At 41.0% G+C, this 20,367-nt stretch overlaps 1 protein-coding gene across 2 annotated transcripts in view; it reads right to left on the bottom strand.

The window, feature by feature from the left end:
- RNF150 (ring finger protein 150) overlaps positions 1 to 10,977 on the bottom strand; it is a 142,216-nt gene extending 131,239 nt beyond the window's left edge. Inside the window, exon 1 of one of the 2 annotated variants that reach the window (XM_061442009.1) lies at positions 10,438 to 10,977. In XM_061442009.1, the coding sequence (XP_061297993.1) occupies positions 10,438 to 10,903 (466 nt within the window). In that variant the 5' untranslated portion in view covers positions 10,904 to 10,977. The remainder of the gene's footprint in view (positions 1 to 10,437) is intronic. The other variant, XM_061442019.1, reaches the window with a different exon arrangement.
- Positions 10,978 to 20,367: the final 9,390 nt, after the last annotated feature.

Raw genomic sequence — 20,367 nt, 5'->3', positions numbered from 1 at the left:
ACAGTTTCCAAATGTGGAAAAGAAATGGGTGGTAATTCCAGAGAGGAACAGTCCCTAAAACCATAAAGAACTACCATGATCACCTTCTGTAACCTTCCTTAGACACATACTACCATAATTTTCCCAGAGGATGGGTAATTTTTCCAGGATGTGACTTTTAGAGAGCTATCGAAGCCCATTCAAATAACATTAAGTTATGGGTAACTATTTAGGAAATTGCACCTTACTACAAGCCTGAATTTGTCTCACTTCCATTGACAGCTACTGATCCTTATTATGTCTTTGCCTATAAGGGCAATCTTCATCTCATACCAAGTATCATTTCCTTGTGTATCTAGACACAGTGCTAAAGTCATATCTAGCCTGTTGATAAGGATTGATAAGGACATATACACACACAGCAAAAGCAAAAGATCTTATAGCTTAGGTACTGCACAATCAGAAGACAGAAAGCTGTTGGCACACAATCATAAGGAAACAAAATCCAGCACTGCAAACCCGAGTTCAATTTCTTTAAACAATGCTTGTAATCAAATGCATGCATTGATTCCTGGAGAAGTGTCACATTTGAGTTAGGGAGAAGTCAGATCTGTGCTCTGGGGTGGAAGCATTGCCTAAAGCTGGTGGAAGCTGACAAAAATATATCATCAAAAAAGGAAATGGAAACCAAACTGTTTCTGAAATGTCTCTGAAATTTCTGAGACATTAAATATTTACTAAAATAAAATCTTCCTTCAAAATCAAAACTGCAAGGTCTTTTCTGGACAGCAAAAACTTCCCAGAGCAGGTTTGTTCTTGAAAATACATTTAACTTCTACAGAAAAAGAGTTTTGATGGAAAAATTCCCATCAGTTTTTCTAGCACGCAGCAGGCAAAACTGAATCTTCATCTGCGAAATGATGAAAGAGCAGGATCTGCCCCTTGCGTAGAGGGGACCATAATTTAGTCCTTTAAGAAGTCATGAAAAAGACTAAAGAGTGGTCAGCACAAAGCCATTCCATGCATAGCAAGTGGCTATGCCTGACTGGCAGTCTTCTGTTCATCAAAAGTACTGCCACTCTTCCTGATTGCTGGTGCCCCACTCCTCCAAGCTGACCCTGAGCAGCAGATGCTCTTTATATCCAGAGTCAGGTGCAAAGGAAAAGAAAGCAACCAGAAAAGCATAAACCTGCTCTTCTTCCCCTTAGTCAACTTTGCACGTGAAGCTATTTGGCTATTTTTGTCGACCTGGTAAGGGGTGGGAAGAAAGGAAAAAAACCCAAACAACTAGAAGAGATGAAAAACAGGTACAGAGCACATAATAAGATAAGTGAAGATGACAAAAAAAAAAAAAAAGGTAAGAAGTCCAAAGGAAAGATTCATTGGAAGTGTGGACAGTAAAGAAATTACACACACACACACTTCCTACCATCACACCCCCAAAAAAGAGAGAAAAAAATAACAAGAATATTAACAGGATAGGGGATTGAAGGAAAAGTAAGAGAAAGACATCAAAGGCAGTATTATAATGAGTCATAATGGGTTTAACTCAGACAGCTTCTTGTTTCCCAGCGTGAGAAGTCCTGATACAGTATATACTAAAGGTATGAATTTGATAGACAACCAGATGGTACTTCAAACACATGGACATACAAAGTGATAAGAGACCAGGCACAGAGATTACACAATCTTGAAAAAGCTGCCTCACTCAGGAAACATGATACTGGCAGGTAAAACTAGGAGAGACAGTGAGCATATAATAAAAGCTTAAAAAGGAATGAGAGGGGAAAGCATATTCTGTACAAGAAGCAATCATGAACAAGACTGCAACATCAGACTGTTCTGTTTTAAAGACTCTTTTTGGAGTCAAACACAGACATGCCCCAGAAATGTAGCCAAAGATTTTAATATTCTCTAATACAGAGACTTTTTGAAAAGGCAAAGGAAAAGCAAAAATGTATTTCTGCCTCCTAACAGAAAATACTGAAATGAAACGGCTAACATCAGAGGATGTAAAATCAGAGAGATCTTTACCAGATACTGATACAGAACTCTTAATTGGAAAACCAAGAAATCTTTCAGAGTGAAACTTGTTACACACCCACAGCTTTGATCATGAAGAACTGGAATTGCTCTGCTAGTATGACAGTAACAACTAAATGCAGAAGCTTCCCAAGTGCTCCACAAATTAATTTAAGCAGAATAAATCTGTACATCTTATTGTACTGAATCTGAACCCAGCAAACCCACAACACATACTCAACTAACACTGACACATTTTACAGTAATCTTAATATTAGACATATGCATTGGCTAAAGATGAATCTACCTACTAGGTTCTTGAGTCCATTCTTAGTGCTGCCATGCAATGTCAGACACATTCAACACCATACCACACAGTGCTAGAAATGAATCCTTTGACAAGCACTGCAAGATCAAGCAATAAACAGAAGGGCACAGTTTAACAACGCGTGATTTACAAAGGTGGAAGCCGAAGTTTAATGTGATGCATAATTCTCTCTAAATACCGTGGAATATAAATTCATTTTAAAAAGCTATGTCTCACTAAGTGTGTACCACAAGGGATCACTTGCTAACTCACCCTATTCCATGCATCCCTGGAGGAACTACATTTCTATGCAGATATAAAGTGCTTCTATCTGTGTTTAAGAAGTATACAAGATATACTCAAGCCAGGACTCTATTACAGGGAGTTACATAGCTGTAATTCATGTTTCTGTGTTTTGGGATCTAAAAAGATAAATTTTTTTCCTCCAATTCGTTTCAAACTGAAAATAAGGTTAATATAAATGGGCTACCTTTTCAATTCACAGCAGGCACTATTACATGCATAAACACAGTTAAACACATCAAATTTGAAATGAAAACTCTGACAGACCCTTAGGTCTAGCAGTATAATTGAATATCACTATGATTATACTGTCAGAAGCAAATGAACAGGCACTTCACTTTATTGATGTTATTTGTAAGTCACTCTTGCAAAGGAAAATGAACAATTATTTGAAAAAGCTGTTATATCTTTAAGTAGCAAAGAATCAAAAGATGCTAGCTTTTCATACTTCGAAGTAGAACAGCAGTAAAACAAACAGGTTAATTTTTCCATCATCTCCTATAGTTCTACTCAGTTCAGTTTTCTAAGGTTTATCTCAAGTAAGTTATTGAAGAAGAGCCAAAAAATAAATAATGCCCTTGTTAAGCCTCTCTTGTAAGGCACAGCTGCATAATATTGTTGTTTCATAAGCAAACCAGTCTTTACAACCTTTCTCCATCTACTAGAACTGGTGAAAGAAGAGGTGTTTCCACTCATCCATTTTTGAACCGAAAACCACTGTTTCCACCAGGGTGGTGGAGCATCTAAATGAGTAATTTCAATCTATTCTGGATGGAGAATTGTTTCACAAAATACACTAAAGAACACTACATCTATTATTGATGAGCTTCAATACACAGCAAATTCATTAGCAAAGTTGGAGGTTTATGAAACTTGGCATCCACTAACATGGGCAATGGGTCAGAGAGTAGATATAAAGCTGGTATATTTAATACAGTAAATTTTAAAACTTGAGGTTTCACCTAAGTGATTTGGGGTGTCTCCTCCAGGTAACAGAAATAATCATTTTTAACAGAATTACCTTCTGAGATACTACATCTAAACACACTCATGAACAAGCAAGATACCCTGAGGCCCCTTGACCCTGCTCATCCACACTTAGGACTTGGTCAAACTGTGCAGTGGCTGACCTGTGGCCTATCTATCCAGATTCCTTTTCAAGAGAAATCAAAACACTATGAAGTAAGGAGAGAGCTAGGCACGAATGAAGTCCAGGGCCACATCCCGCTATGGAATAAAGACACAGCAGAGTTAAGCCTGTTTGGACATAGCCAGTTACAAAATATTTTGCCTCCTTGAAATTGCCATATACTCCCCTAAACTGTGTGGTACGACGGATATAGTTGGTTTTAAACCTTACTTGTTAGCAGTTATGCCTCTGCCAAGATGACTTTGTGGAAGTAATGAGAATTAAATATTACTGCAAGATATAGCATTACTATTTAATATCCTCCTTCATTTTATATCTCTTCCCTTGGCATGATTCTGCTAGTTAAACAGACTGCATTTGGTTCTGAAGCACCCCAAGATTCTTTCCTTTGCAAGATGCTTAGCAAAAAGCACTGTGGCAGTAGTAGGTGGTAACACTGTAGGAAGCAGTCCTGCATTAGTAAGGTGACAGATTACATGGACTACTCAGTCTTTTCCATATCTAATTTCTATGAGTCAATGACTGTATTGTTTGCTACTAGTACTCAAGTGCAACTGAAAGGGCAGAAGTGAGACTTGTCTTGAAATGAATTCTGTTCCTGTGCATAGGTTAGCTATGCAGAAGTTATTGGGAAGTGGAGAAGTCATTGGGATATCCCTTGATAAGGATAACTCTTCATCAGCCTGGCTCATGGTGTAAGGAGGCAGAGGTTACTTGAAACTCAGTCATCTCACATGACAATGCGCTGTGAGCTCCATCAAATAAGTGCAGCAAAATAATGGGTTCTTTTAGTCCTTCACTTACATGAGAATGTAGAAAATGTCCTTGTCTCTTACCAGGAAAAGAGACTCTTAAAGTGCCAATGCTGAACTAACTGTAGGCTTCTCTCCCCTTTTGCTGAAAATGTTCCTCTGTTTTGTGATGTACCATGGAGGGGGGCAGCACAGAAATGTATCTGTGTGAATTAGTGAGCTATCATGGACAAAGACTGCCACAGTATTCTAATAACCCAAGCTAACGCACACCATTTTAAAGCCAAAGTACCAATGGGATTAGAACAAACCCATCACTTTATCACAGGCAAGCCATTCTTGTAAAGACAGCATACCAAAAGGAAGTGATCCAGATTAACACAGCAGTTAGAACTGATGCTGATACAGATTTGTTTCTGAGGAAGATTTTCTTGTTGCTGTGTCACTTTTTACTGCAGAGATCTGAAGACAGCATTTTTATGAATATCACTGCAAACAAATGCTGCAGAAAAGATATGCAGAAATCTACTTGCTTTTGCAATCAGTAAGTTTGGAGGATCAATGCAATCTTTAATGAATCAATACTTCACCACCTCATAGGGAAAGCTGTACCGTATGACGATCCAAAGCTCAGTGGACTCAGTGTCTTTCTACTGGCTGCAATGAGCTCTTGAAGGACACATATAAGCCAGCCGTGAGGGTGAAAGAAGAGACTCAAAAGGCAAAAAGCATTTCACCTAGTGCTGAAGAGGCTGCCCAAGTAGTACCAGAGACCAAGATTATTTTATTGCTCTAGTCCTTGCTAGGTCAAATTCATCCCTCTTAATTCAGTTAAAGCTAAACCAGTGACCTAACATCACAAAGTCCCCCTAGCACTTGTCATGACTGAACACTTCTGTAGTAGAGAAGTCTAGCACTGAGCCACTGCAGAACCAGTAGGCAGAAGTGTGTCTCACTAGCAAACACAGCGGGACAGCTTTGTTGGCACTACCGCTGGCTCTAGCCAGTGATATAAATCCTTGATTTTGATAGAGAACCAGATTTTTCCAAAACTACTGAAAGCCATCCATGATGGATCCAGGAGCTCCTTTAAGATCCTAAGGATGGCAGCACATCCCAGCCATACCTCAATTTCATAATGGATGAGGCTCATAGATGCACAAATCTCCATCTCCTTCCCCCACTGAGGTGTTTTCTATTAGGAATGAGTCCTGGATGCCTGGAACAGAAAATAATTATGGCAGGCCCTGGAAGCCTTGAAATCTCTAGCCCTTGATTCACACTTATCCATATGTAAATACTGTCAGCACATTTTCTTCATTAGAATATGACAAAAGTTTAGGGAAACAATTGTTTTAGTAAAGGAGCTACAGTACTGAATTTTGTCTGTAAAGAGAAAAATCTTCAACTCCAGTGTTTAATTTGCACATCAGTACAAAACTACAGGGGAGCCCCCAGCCAAAACTAACAATGCATCTTAAAATATGTCAAAGGCAAGACTAGTCATTGATCATGGAACAAAAATCTGAGTGCAAGGGAAGAAACTTATTGAACTGAACATGCATAGATCAAGGCTGGCCAAGTTCACAACATGTGTGGAGGGACACACCTGGTTTTGCAGCGGGATGCCATGCCCTCCTTCTGCAATCTGGCACACACACGCTGCACTTGAGGGCCAAAGAGGGAGGTAAGAAGTTGGGCTCATCTCAGACCACATATGAGATTCATGTCTCAAAGATGCAGTTGACAGTTGCTGCCAGTGTGTACAAGCCGTTACAAAAAATGAGGCATCTGCCTCTCATTGAAGATAGGCTGTCATACATGCAGCACGTGACTTAGAATCTGTGATGGCATGCACTGGAAAAGCAGAATATGGAGAGTGCAAAACTGCCTGACTCACATATGCTTCTGGTGCAAAATACTGAGGATGCAATTTAATTCACATAATATTCATAAAATCATAGAATCATAGAATCAGCTAGGTTGGAAAGGACCTTCAAGATCATCAAGTCCAATCATTACCCCAGGACTACCAAAACCACCACTAAACCATGTCACTGAGGGATCATATCCATTCTGTGAGATATTCTGGAGCACCCCAGAATATTCAAACTGTACTGAATACTAAAGATTTGATTTTTACCCACACAGGAATCATGTGTACAGTCACAGTTAACATCCTTCCCTAGTCCCAAGCACCTGACTGGTGCCCAAGTTAGAAGGGGTCCCCTCAAATTAAGAGCTGGAGAGAGGGAAGCTCTCACCTTTAATCACCTTCTGGAAGGCTCCATTACTGTATCTATTCAGAGCTTAGAGGAAGTGTTAGGATGTGCTACAACAGGTAATAAAAATACTTCCAATTAATACTAAGTTATTAAATGTACACACAGTGGCTAGAGCCTTTTCATATGTAAATAACAGCTAATTTGTTCTGAATAAGAACAAATGCCAATCAGAAACCCTAGCCAACACCATGGATTATTCTTCTAGAGAAAAAAAACACAAAAAAACAACAGCATCCTCTATATTATTAGACTACTTTTCTGCTAGCGAAGTTGATTTAGGAAAAATAAAAAGCATCTGGAACAGAAATTCTAGATGCTTTTATTCCTTCTCTGGTTAAACCCTGTTTAGTTAAAAAGCAAACTTGGACTCACAGCTCCTAGACTTCAAGCCAATAAAAATAAAGTTGCCGGCTTGCAAAGGCTGTAGCAGCTGATGCAAAAGCAAAGTGTGCCCTAGCACGAGAACCACAGACCTCTGCATTCCCTGTGAGCACAGATGTCACAACTCTACCTCACTTCTGGATGTCCAAGCAGTGAACTAAGCACAAGCTCCCTGAAAGCAAAGGCTTTAAAAACGGTGATTGAACTGGTTCAAACTGTACACTTTGTCTGGTGCACTATAAATAAATCCTGGAAAGTTGTATTTGAGTATTTCAACCACAAGCTTTGATGCAATACCACCCTGGTTCTGCTTAGGGGTGTTGCAGGGGCAGGGAGGCTTACCAACCCTCCTTCAAATTCAAGAATGGTGTCTTGCTGCAGTTACTTATAGATTTTGAAATCAGCAGGCATCACGTTAGCAAAGGGTCATTGGCATGCATTGTAGCAGAAAACAGGAAATATAATTAAACATACAGCTGTGAGGTAAGGTTTTTGGCAAGAGAAAGAGAGCTTTGGGAAGAAAGTGTCAAGGGCAAAAATAAGAGTATCACAGTAACGTGGTCAAGAGGGAGAATGAAGGGGTAGAGATGAAGAAATCAGAGTGGGGGTGGGAACAGCAGAAAAAGAAACACAGATTAAAAAAAAAACATCAGCAAGAGCGGTGAAGCATACAGAGAAGAATGTACAGAAGGAAAAACATCTCTCTTTGGAGTAATAGTTCTTTAGTAAGGGCAGGAGCCACACTGTTATGCAACAGGATATACTGTTTTCTCTATAGAAAGAGTTTATTTAAGCTTATATGAAACCTCAAAAAAAAAAATCTGTGGGAGGAAAAGGGAAAGAGAGAGAGAGAGTAACATCATATTTCTTTCAACTTTTAAATTGCTTTTTAGGTCACATTTCACCCTTCTCTCTCATCCTCCAAGTATTTTCCAGGATGGAATTTTCTTCTTCCCACTCCAGGATTTGGCGTGGGCAGAGCACTGCATATGCTGCTGAACTCAGAACCAAGAAACTGATTCATTCTTCCCTTGAATCTTGTGCTGTGCTATCGTTTAGACTGGGACCAAGCAAACGTCAAAGGCTGCAAGTCAGAAAGATAATTTTACACAGCTTGTATATTCACTCTGTCCCTGTGTAATGGTGGAAGAGTAAAGATAAATCCAGTTCTAATCCCTGGTAGTTTGTCAAATATTTGTTTATGAATAATTATTCTTCCTCCTGTTTCAGCAGACCTATGCTGTAAAACTCTGCTGAGTTTTGACTGTTGCAGAATGTAGGTTTTTCCCTAAGGTTTCTCAACTCCACAGAACAAAAATCCTTAAATCGAAGACAACCTCACACGATCAACCAGCAAAGCCCTTCAGTCTCACCAACTGTGATCAACAAGTCTGGATGATTTTCTGCAAGTTTCCTTTCATTTCAGCCTCTGGTACTGTACAATCACACTGCTGGGTATCAATTCAGTACTCAAAAAGGATTCTCAGAATAAGCTATAAGGAGTCATCTGACATAAATGAAGCTGCCCCCAAGATAAGTGATAGAGTGTTTCGTATTTTCAAAGGCTGAGGCCACTTCAGTAAGAAAGATTCCCTGCTTACTTCATTTTAGACTTTAAAACAAACAAAAGCGCCAACATTTTAAAAGGTTACACACATTTTTTACTCCCACTGTTTCTTAATAAAACACCATTTGTGTGGGAAACCAGCTCAGTGAATACTTCAGAAACAGGCAAACCATTAATTGATCCAACATGTTGGCAGTTCTAGAGAAACTCACTATGATGAGAACAAGCAATGCATCTTAACTTTTGAAACAGACTGAGCTTTACTGTAAGGGTGCATAAGTATGCCAAGCTCCTACTACTTTATACTACTTAGTATATAATCTGTGACACTTAAAGCACCAACAAGTATAATCTGAACAGCTACTAAACCATGTGCAGATTATAAAGCAGAGTTTTAAAAAGCTCGAGAGGTTACGAGTTGCTTGTCTCACAAAACCATTGGAAAACACTAAAAAAAAAATCTCATTTTCCACCAAACCTACCAGAGAGGCATGACTTTGCCCAAATAAATGGTTAATCTCTTAAAGAGGCTGCACACAAGAGGATCCAGAAGCACTTCTTTTTCATCAGCAGTATTATAGCACGATAGTTAGGCAACAAATGTTTTTTCAGCACATTCATGCTAGCTTGGTTTATTGTGGAAATTTAAAATGTCATTAGAATAACATCCTGTTTTGCAGCCTTTCTGTGTTTCAATTTACCCCCAACTCTGCTAAGATTCAACTAGCGTGAAACAGCTGGGCATTATAAGTTACTGGATGCAAACCAAACAGATTTCACAATAGGTGGCATTTTAGTCTACATGGCATAGGCTGCTGCTATAAAAGACCAGTGACCCCTGCAGAAAACACCATCCCTAAATACAAATCTGGTGATCTGTTTTTAAAACAACATTATTTCAGATGAAACACTGTTACAAAACCAGTGGTGTTTTTTGGTGGGCACAACACGAGGTTTGGGTTGTTTCCCCTGGTGGATCTCTGCTTGGTTCTAGTTGACGAGCGCATGTTGGGACTCGAACACAAACTCCAACAGAGCATTCACCTGGGGGAGTGAACACCCTCCACATCCTCCCCAACAATCTACCTGGACAAAATACCTCATGTTCTCACCAAATCAGATACTTGGCATCCCTACTAGATCCCACAGTTTTAACACTATCACAGGCAGGACAGTGGACACCGTGTTCCCTGCTCTATTGCACATCCTGACAAGCCTGCACCATAAACACTATGCTTTTCTCCCAAAGGTCTCAATCTGAATCACACCCGATCCCACACAGCACCTGCCTGAGGAAGACCCTCAGGACACCACAAAACATCCGTGCCCCACAGCAGGCTCAGGGTCCCATCCATTCCTCCGACTAGACCAAAACTTTACATCTCCCAAACTTTTCACCCCTGGAGCACCAAGCACGTTCTGCTTCCAGCAGCACATTCATCCTTTGCCATGGCAGCATGGAGAGGTGCTCCACAGCCCCTAGGATGGGCACCCACTGCTCAGCGAGGCCCACAGCCTCTCCTGCTCCCTGCCAGGAGGTGTGAGAGCACATTCCCCCCCCCATCAGCTCCCATCCCAAGGATATGGGGCAGCAAAGCAGGCTGCACATGCAGTAAAACAGGGCCCACTTGTCCACCCAGCCCAGATCTCAGGGTGCACCCACGGAGCACATGCAGGGTGCCGGGGCTCACCTGCATGGGGCATGGTGATGGTCTCGTTGGCATTGCTGGAGCCCACGTTGTAGATGACCACGGCAGAGGCGTTCTGGGCGGCGGCGTGGCGGATCTTGTCCTTGTAGGTGCAGTTGCCCCGCGGGATGAGGGCCACCCAGCTCTTACCCGGCGCCGGGGCGTTAAAGCGGGTGCCGGGGTCACAAGCGTAGCGGTCTGCGGGCGAGGCGGAGAGGGCCACCTGCCCGCGGGCGTCCTGCTTAGGCGACTGCTCGCCGTAGCGCCCGCACTCGCTCTTCTCGCTGCGGAGCTCGGCGCTGCCGGCCGCCGGGTCGGCATAGGTGATGTTGACGAAGGCCGTGTACCACTCCTCCTTCTCGGCCACGGTGAAGTCCAGGCACAGCAGATGCACGAAACAAAAGGACAGCAGCCATGTTGAGAGAGCCAGGCTGCGGCACGCTTGGATCACAGACATTGCCATCTTCATCTGACGGCCCCCCCCCCCCGCCCCAACCCAGCCCGGCCCGGCCCAGCCCGCCCCGCCGGGCTCGGTGGTGTGCGTGCGTGCGGTGTGCGGGGGGGTTGTGTGTGCGTGTGGTGTGTGCACGCACCCGCTCCGCGCGGGGCGGCGCTGCTCCCGCCGTGCGGGAACGGAGAAGGAGGGATGGAAGCAGCGGGAAGGAGCTCTCCCCACTGCCTAATTCATGCCGGGCCCGTTTGATTTCCTCGCGCTCGCCCGGTCCCCGCCCTCCCCTCTCCCTCAGCTTCTTCCTGCCCCTTTCTCCCCTCCCTCGCCGCTGCTGGCAGCCCAGCGGGCTGGCGGGGTAAGGCGCGGAGAAGAGAGGAGAGGAGAAGAGAGAAGAGGAGGGGGGATGTTTCCACACGCACAAAGGCGCGGTGCCGCTCCCGCTCCGTGCCCGGCCCCTGCGGAGGCCCGGCGCGTCCCGCCGGCGGGGCTGCGCTGCGCTCCCCGGGGTGCGGGGCGGAGGGGCTGCCCGGAGCGGGAGGAGCGCTCGCAGCGCCCGCAGCGCCACCTGCAGGCGGATCCGGAGGAGCCGCAGGTTCTCCCTGAGGATTAAGTCGGTCACACTCCGATTCCTGGTTTTAACTTCGATTTATTTTGCCCGGCTCTCTTTCTGACCTCTGCAGGATGAATTAGAAAGCCTTATCTATTATAACTTGAACGTTATAGTGCAATTATGCCACGCAGCTCCTACTACTTTATGTTTCAGGTCAGAGGGATGGATAATTGCTTTTGTATCAAGCTTTAAAACACAAACTGAAAACATTACTTCCTATACGGTTTTGGCTGATAATGACAGGCATGTTTACCAAAATCGAGTGTGTGACTCAAAGGTACATGGATAACCTCAAAAGTGAAACCTCAAAGAATGACAAAGCCACTCTCTGGGAATACTCTATGGACATGGGCAGAAAGGAATAGTTTAATTTTGGCTCAGTGAAAATCCAGACCTGGGGACTTTTTTGTTATAAAACACCCCAAAAGAATTTTGGCCAGGACTTGGATGCCTTTCAAGAAGGTCAAACCACAACTGACTGTCTATCACAGTGCAAGCAAGTAGCAAAAGTTCTGCTTTTCTATAAGTATGTTTAGTAACAAAAGTATGTTGCACAAGATAAATAGATCCTGCCTGCTTTAGCCTCTTTGTTATTAAAGTCTGCTGCTAGAATTACCCTTCCTGAGTACCTCACTAGTGTCAGGATTTGCCTGTTTATATTTTATGTTCATAGCTGCCACTGATGTAGGTGAACAGATGACAGTCTTAACCATAATTTACACACTCAGATGCTGGAAAAAGTTAATTTGAGAGAAAAATGTACAGGTGAAATAAAGAAGTTTACAGGAAATACAGTAGGTTGCCAAAAAGTCTGCTGTCAAACAAGAGGACAACTTTCCTTGAAAGCTCATTGCTGGAGAAGTGAAACCAGCAACTGAGAAGAAAAAAAATACCACATAGAACTAACATTGAGAGACGAACGTTGATTGCAATCAACATTAACTGGAAAGTGTGTAGATTTTATGAGGGAAGAAAAAGCCCTGGGTGGGCTATGGCAAATAAGGCCTATATATATTTGGAAGAGTAAGAAGCCCTCAAATAAAAAAGGGTATAAATGATCAATAAGCATTTCATGTTCATATATGGAAGGAAATGGAGGACATGTTTGCCAGATTATTGACTCATAACAGAGAGAAGCAGCAGCACCTCCTCAGAACATAAAAAAAAACAGCAGACCCAGAAAAATGGCACATATGAATCCCAAAAGAGTGGGCAGGAAGGTGAAGAGAATAACAATCTCTCTGACACTACTACAAGTAAATCTGGGCACAACAGGAAAATCTTGACAGGTTGGGCATTCAGTTTCCTGAGAAGATCCAGAGAAACTGATTATGGTGACCAGGTAGTTACAGGCTGTTTGGCTTAATGTTAACCAACCCCAAGAAAAACAAGAGAGAAAAAACTCCAATGTATGGATGAAGTTTGTGTTTATGGGAAGTGGCCTGCCAAGCCAACATGATTCATGGTTTTGTGAGGAAACTCTCGGTGTGGCTGGTGAAGTTACACAGCCATGGCCACAACAGGTTTTTGAAAAGGGTGTTATTCAGTGCTACGTGACATTCTAATTACACCTATGAAGGACCAGATAAGACGAGCTTAGTTGAAACAGAACATGTTTTAATAGAGCTTGATGCAAAAATATGAATCCAGGTGACCAAAACTGCTGGCCACCTGGAGCAGAACTGGGAAGACTGGGGTTTACTCTGCACACAAGGAGGGATTTGGGCATCAGAGTAGGAAGGAATCATGCCATACTCCAAGGGAAAAGGGGCCTAAAGAGGATGCAGCTATTCTCAGATATTTCAGAGGAATAACAAATAGGAGTAGGGAAGTGATTTTCTCTCTGCATGAAGCATCAGTGAAGCAGATACTGGAAGCAGTCCAGTTTTAGTATCTGCATTTTAAGAAGGATGTTGAAATAATAGAGAAGGTTATGAAAGAAATCCTAAAAACAATTTGAAGTAATTCCTCTCTGGGGAGAGATTTCAGGTGCCCAATCTATCCAGCTTTTCAGGAAAAGAGGTGAGAAGATTACATTGTGTAAGTACCATCACAGGGATACAACAGCAAGTACTACTACTACGTGCTTCAAGCTAGTGGCATTAAGGCATTATGAGAACCAAAGTTTACAACAGACAATGCAACCTACAGCAAAAGTAGCTGATTAAACTGTGATTGTCCACTGGATAAAATTCAGATGTTAGACTGTTCTGGATAGCAAAAGACAAATCTACTCTTATGGTCAAACAAACAAATCAATCCCAACAAAAGCATGTTTTTTTTAAGTGCAAGATACAAAATTCTTCACAATTGATTTATAATCTAGTGGTTGCTTTTCACCTTAAAAGTACTCCTGAATAAAACCAACAGAATATTTTATTATTTCTGTTGCTGAAAGCTAAACTACAATTAACTAGGTCAATGCTTTGACCTAGTGTGATCTAATAGTTGTTGGTGGTTCTTCCTATATTGTTTCTGTCTGCAGGAACACCTGAGGTTCTCCTTTTACCAGGCTGCCTAGATCTTTGTTCTGGCACATGCTTTACTGTCAAGGAATCTCCAAGCAGCTGTAAATATGTTTCCTCTTAGGCCAACAAGACATTTACCACCACCTTACCCTAGCCTATGCTCTCTCCTTCAAAAAAACCAAACCCTATGACTTTTGTCCCATTCCAGCCCCCACTGAAGCATACAGCCCCCACAGAACATCCAGTGTGATCACAAATCTGCTTGCCTGGATTAGAGTGAAAAGCACAATCTCTACTTTTATGCACTATTGAAAATCAATTTACATTGTCTGTAGCATTGGGGTGAGGGCTGTATCTCTGAATTTTGGATGTTATGTACGACTTTCATAATGTATTACAAATTCTCCTCCCCATTTTTCCATGTTTCTGAAGTGACAATAAATCCAGTAGAAAGTTATAAGACCATCATATTCAAACTTGAATGTGTGAAATGTGGTCAATAAAAAAAAGTGGCATGTGGGGAACTACAGCTTGAGATTCTTGATATACAGAAACTCAGAAGCTGGATTTAGGTAACAGCTGGTAATGAGCAAACTGAAATTCAGTATGTGACCACCTCTAGTATGTGTCACAATGCTTTGTTAGATTGCCCTTTCATAAGGTAAAATTCATTACTTTATACCCTTTTTGGTTTAAAAGGCAACTTGCTATGCTTAGATTGTGCAGAATTGTGTATCTGTACCTAAACTTTCAAATCATCTCAAAGGGAATGACTAGACATTGCTTCAGTTAAAGGTGAGGACTCTCCTTCAGGTTGCTAAGCCACTCTGTTATGGAATCCCATGGTATTTTGTGGACCTCTGTCTCAGCTTGTTGGGACGCCAAGAGGTAAAATGGCAAAGGGTTTAAAACCTAGGTTTTAAAAGACCAAACTGCCTAAATTCTGCTGAAGTAGGGATTTACCTGAAAATTAGGAATCTTAATCCAGAAGAATACTGAAGATGACATCGCAGGTTACTGAAAAAGCCTAAATTAGGTGTGTTGGCTCCCTTTACCACTAATGGAAAGATACTCCGCCAAGCAATTCAGAATATGCAAACTTGATGCCTTGTTGTCTATAGGACCTAGATACACCCAGAGGTCAGTGATCCCATGTTGAGAAGGGCACAGGCAAAAGCAAACCTATGGAAAATATACACCACAGAGGAGGTGAGAAATACTGCCTCTCTCCCTACTCATGAGGTTTCATTCAGCAGCTCAGTTTCCCCTTCATTGAGCTCAATGTGTCCCCACAGGGGTAGGACCCCAGCAGGTGCCAGGTGGGAGAGACTTGGGGTTAGTGCTAACTTCAGCACAGCTTGAAGGTTTCTTGATGTTGATGAACAGCAGGGAAAGTTGACCAAAACATGATCTCTCTGCATGTGCTCATGAAAATGAGTTCTTTTGCCTTCCCTCACTATGAGACTGAAATTGATTCTTGTTTACAGCTGAAGAACAGAAGAGATGTTAACACCAGGAGACCACATAAAGGATAAAGCATTACCAACACCTCTCTCATTTGCTGCCAATACTGTGCTTTGAGTAAAAAACCCTCACAAAACAGTAAGTTTGTTCACTTAGAGAGTTATTTGAACAATACATCTTTTCTTGACCTGACATTGTTAATACTCCATCCACCTTCCTATTCATGTGCTAATATCTGTGTTGCCTGTCATTTCACTTTATTACAGAATACTGCCTTAACTGGAGTGCTGCTTCACTCTTCTGTAACATTGTTTGATATAGCTTCTACTGTAGTGCTGGTTTAATTTACTTAGGTCAGTTCAATATTCTTGATAATGTTCTGACACTCTAAAAAATCTTCAGAGTAAAGTTCCAGAAAAAAAACCAAACTATGTTGCAGCCAAGATACATTCCTCACTGGAGCTATAGGAAAGTTTCAATGGAATTTATAGGGAAAGTGAGATTTTCATTTTAAAAATATGAAAAGAATTGAAAGGAGCTCTATCTTGTTTGATCTCTATTAAGTTTTCATAGTCAGATGGTGCTTCCTGTGTCCCTGAGGCAAAAATTGCCATGTCTTACCGTATTTTTTAGTGTCTGCTTTTGTTACAGAGATTTTTTTGTAAACTACAAGAACTCGGGGGACTGTTGCTGATGAACATCTTTCTGCCTGTTCCTTCTTTTGGTATAGTATCTTAAAAATAAAGAGTATTTGAAAGAAACATGTCTCCTTTCTGCAATTTCTTTCCCTTCTGTAATAGCTCACTCAGCTCCCCTAAACTTTGAGCATTATTCACATTTCTTATTAATCTCATGTAGAGGCTTACTCAGTCCCCAGTCAATATATTGGCTTTTTTTTTTTTTTTTTAATGTAAAAATGTCATGAAGTTAGTTTTCTCCCATTACCAGGTTATTTTCCTTGCTCTCCTATAAAGGCAGTTATTTAGGTGTCTTACTTGAAGAAAAAGTGGACTGACAAAATACAGCCCCAGCTCTGCAAGGTAGCCATGGTGTCAGCACTGTGCCACCGCTGGCATTTCCTGCCATCCCAACCAGGCAGTTTCTCCTGCAGTAGACCAGTAACTTGATTACAAGTGCTCACTTTACTTACTGCTCCTTTCCTACCTATCACCTTCTATGGCAGAGCATGTGTAACTAAATATATCAAAGGTTTACCAGGATCTAACAAGCTATTGTTACTAAGCTTACCATGGCCTTCAGCATGGCAGGAAGCGAAGGAACTACTGTGACATGCATCAGATCCATGTACCTTCATCTTCTTTCTTGAATGGTCAGTCAGACTGACTGGAGACAGCCTCTAGCTTAAGTGTGGGATAAGGCTCAAATTTGTGTTTCTGTGTCTGTGCTGGCTGCTCTGGTGCTGATAGGCACACACAGAATGAAATGCAATCCTGCTGAGGCAGAATTTCTTTACACACAAGAATTCAAACTACAAAACAGTGCCAGTTCCTAGCATTTTAATCATCCTCAAGAGGAAATATTGTGAAGAACCTAAAACAAGCTGTAACTTATAAAAGATTCTTTCCAAAAAGAAAGTCAAATCGGAAATGTATTAGAGAAGGCTCTGTAAAGAGTGGAGCCTGCTGCAGAAGCTGCAGAGAAATGTGTGATTTGAGATCATCTGTGCCTCATGCTGAAAGTTCATGTGATCTGGAATGAAGAGAGTCATGCTAAGTGCTAGCTGGGTGGCTCATAACTTCTGTGGTACAATGATAAATCTCAGAAGTAGAAGTTGCCAGCTACATGCCTTTCTCTAATGCCTAAAAGAAATACAGCGTTCAGTCTCTGCAGAAAAACGCACTCTATATTGTGGAAAACACATTAAATTTGAATGCAGTTTTCAAATTAGTGGCAGAATCCTCCTTCATGCTATTTTGGTTGAAACATATCAGTGAATATGCTGCAGAAGAGATAGTATTCACATGGACAAAGCTACTTGCTCAACAGACATCCTGCTTCTTGCCCCTTAAGCAATCACCAGCAGAAGAGCATGCAGAGCTACAAAATACAATGTTCACCTTACCAAGGCTAGACCGCAGGTTCTGAGTGGAACAGTCACACTGAAAGGTTTTCTAGTGGGAGGCTCAGCTTTTGAGAGGACACCCCTAAAATTCTTCCACTGTTGCTGAAACAAACCCATAGATTCCCAGCATAGTAGGTGTGTAAGAGGAGTTACATGTGCACATCCTAGCTACAATTCAGAGATTACTTACAAGTGACATTTCCTTTACAGTGCTACGCTTTCATAAAGCTACCACACTCAAATCAAAAGTTGAATGTGCCCAGTGACACGGAGATGCTGATGTTTGTCAAGACTTCCAGCAACAAGCCTCTGAAATAATAGTGAAAAACAGACATACCTAACATAATAGTGGGAATGTTTATATGGCCCAATTCAGACATATGTGAACATTCCTGATCCTGCTTGAGAGCATTTATACAGTGCCATGCAGGTGGCAAATACAGACATTTGGCCAAATGGAAAATAGTAATACATTCTGCTGAAAACAGATGGGTGAGATTACTAATGGAGGTTTTCCAAGAGAGATTCCTGCAATTGATCATATTTAACATGATCATTAATGGCCATAGTGTATGCAAACAAAATGGGAAATTCATTGATGACATAAAACAAGGTGCCATTGGCAATAAAGAGAAAAGCACGTACAAAATACAGGAGAACCTTATTGATCTGACTGAGGGAGATGTGATGAAATTCAATAGCGCATAATGCCAGGCCATGAACTGATGGACTAAAAATGCATATTTCTACTCTTAACTGGAAGCTTATTGGTTAGGATACTGGTTCACGAAGATGTCAATGCACTGAAGATCCCATTAACACATGTACACACAGACACACCTTCAAATGCGCCCTTAAAATGCATGTGCATGCAGGATTGGCAGCAATGGGGTGACATAGAAATCATCTCACACAAGAGGCTGCAAGAAAGCCCACCTCGAGTTGAGCATAAGAGGATCTGCACTTGTAGAAAATGAAGAAAAGTACATCTAGGACAGTGAGGGAATGAGGGATTATTTATAAAAAAGTTAAAAGCTTGGCAACAAGGGGAAGGCCAAAGGGGATATGGTGGCTCTCTGTCAGTATATTGGAAAGCCTAAATGCAGAGGAAGGAAAATAGCATTTTAGGATTTGGCACTTAAGAAAAGGACCGCAAGTTGATCATATATGAACAAATACACACAAAAAAGAGGAAAGTTCTTAATTAACATAACTGTGAAATTTTCTAGTTATTTAACTGGAATTAAAAATGACATGATAAACTGATGTGAAGGAATTATTAAATGATTGCATGCAATAGCATGTTTTGGACGAGATGATCCAAGAAATCCCCTTTGTCTATATCCAAACTTAACTTCACAAGTTGACAGGGTATTTCTTCCCTTTCCCTCCTCTAAAAATAGCATAAATAGTATTACTGGAAGACACCAGATGGTGCTGTCGCAGACAGTTTTATAAGCTCAGTACATCCAGATTTCCATTTTTTTACGGGTTATGACCCAAATGCTGTGTAGCTGTGTCACAATAAGCATATTTTATGATGTTCCTGCATATACTATTAGAGTTTGTTTGATGCTCAAATCTGTGACTGAACAGGTTCTTAGAAGCAGTGCTACTGTTCAAAGGAAGGACTTTTGTAGGTAGATAGTAAAATTCCTCTTCAAATCTCATTTTTTACCACTGGTTTGAGTGAAAATTGTACTGAATCCTAGGGATGCCAAGCACATGAAGAACATGAGAGCCCAGGATTTCCCTCCCTCATTTTCTTACTTCCTTCATTAGATCTCTCTTTAAATTAAGTGGAAGGTTTATTGTTTCCTGGACCACGACTCAGACTACAGTCTATGAAGACTTTGAAAACATTTGATAGTTAAAGAAAGAAGTACACATAGTTGTTACTTAAAAATTTGATAGAGCTCAGATGGATTTTGTTAATTTTGGGCTATTGCCACTTCTCATCCTCTTTATGTTTTAGATCTCTGTCATCCTATATGGCTAGTCTTTCAGTGTTCTGAATTAATCACTCAAATATTTCAGACATTGCTTTTAGATTTTAGATAATAGCCCTACACTTTGCATTATCTTCTTATCTCATATATTTATAAAGTGTTTATCACTAGAGAGACAGAGAAATGGTCCATGCATGGTAATGATGAATGATTTAGAAGCACTTTTAACAAAAGAAGTCATTCAAGGAAGTTTGCTCATCAAGTTCTAGTTCTAATCTCTGATGTGGGCTTTTTTGTTTCCATATAGAACTGAGCATAGCAGTTTGCAATGACATCATTGTTTGGCAGTTAAACTCCAATTGCTCAAATCCCTTTATTACATTGCACCTTTATTTGTATTTGGCATATGCCTTAGTCAATATCTCGTCTAAAAGCTTCTTTTTGTGAGGAGACTAAAAATTTTGTTGTCATACGAAGTCAATATTACAGTTCATAATAACATCACCTTGGGAGAAGACAAGGCTTTTTTGGAGTCAGCATGGGTTTGGTTGCTTTTGTTACAGATTGCAAAGACTAATTAAGATTCCTGTAAGAGGGTCCCTTATGATCACCTATTCTGATTTCCTACAATGCTAATGATGTTATTAACATTTAAATTGTTAATATTGTTTTTAACATCAGAGATCATGTCCATGTTTTATGAGATATTAAAAAAAAAAAAGGAATTTTTCAGCTTGTTAGCATTCAAGAATTTATATAGGGTTTTATATTCCATTGTAACTTTACAAACTTATTTTTGGTCTTCTAAGTAAGTTTGTAGAAATTTGTCAGATAGCTGATAAATTAGAAGTTGACTCCTAAGCTACCCTTGAACACAGGCAAAAGTTACTTCCACTATAAATCATTTT

Source organism: Pezoporus flaviventris, unplaced genomic scaffold (assembly GCF_033815535.1).
Source record: "Pezoporus flaviventris isolate CSIRO_AGI_PZ_B2104156 unplaced genomic scaffold, CSIRO_AGI_Pfla_v1 ptg000002l, whole genome shotgun sequence".
Taxonomy (NCBI): Eukaryota; Metazoa; Chordata; class Aves; order Psittaciformes; family Psittacidae; genus Pezoporus; species Pezoporus flaviventris.
Note: the sequence above shows the minus strand (reverse complement) of the source record. Positions and strands in the feature narration are given on the sequence as shown.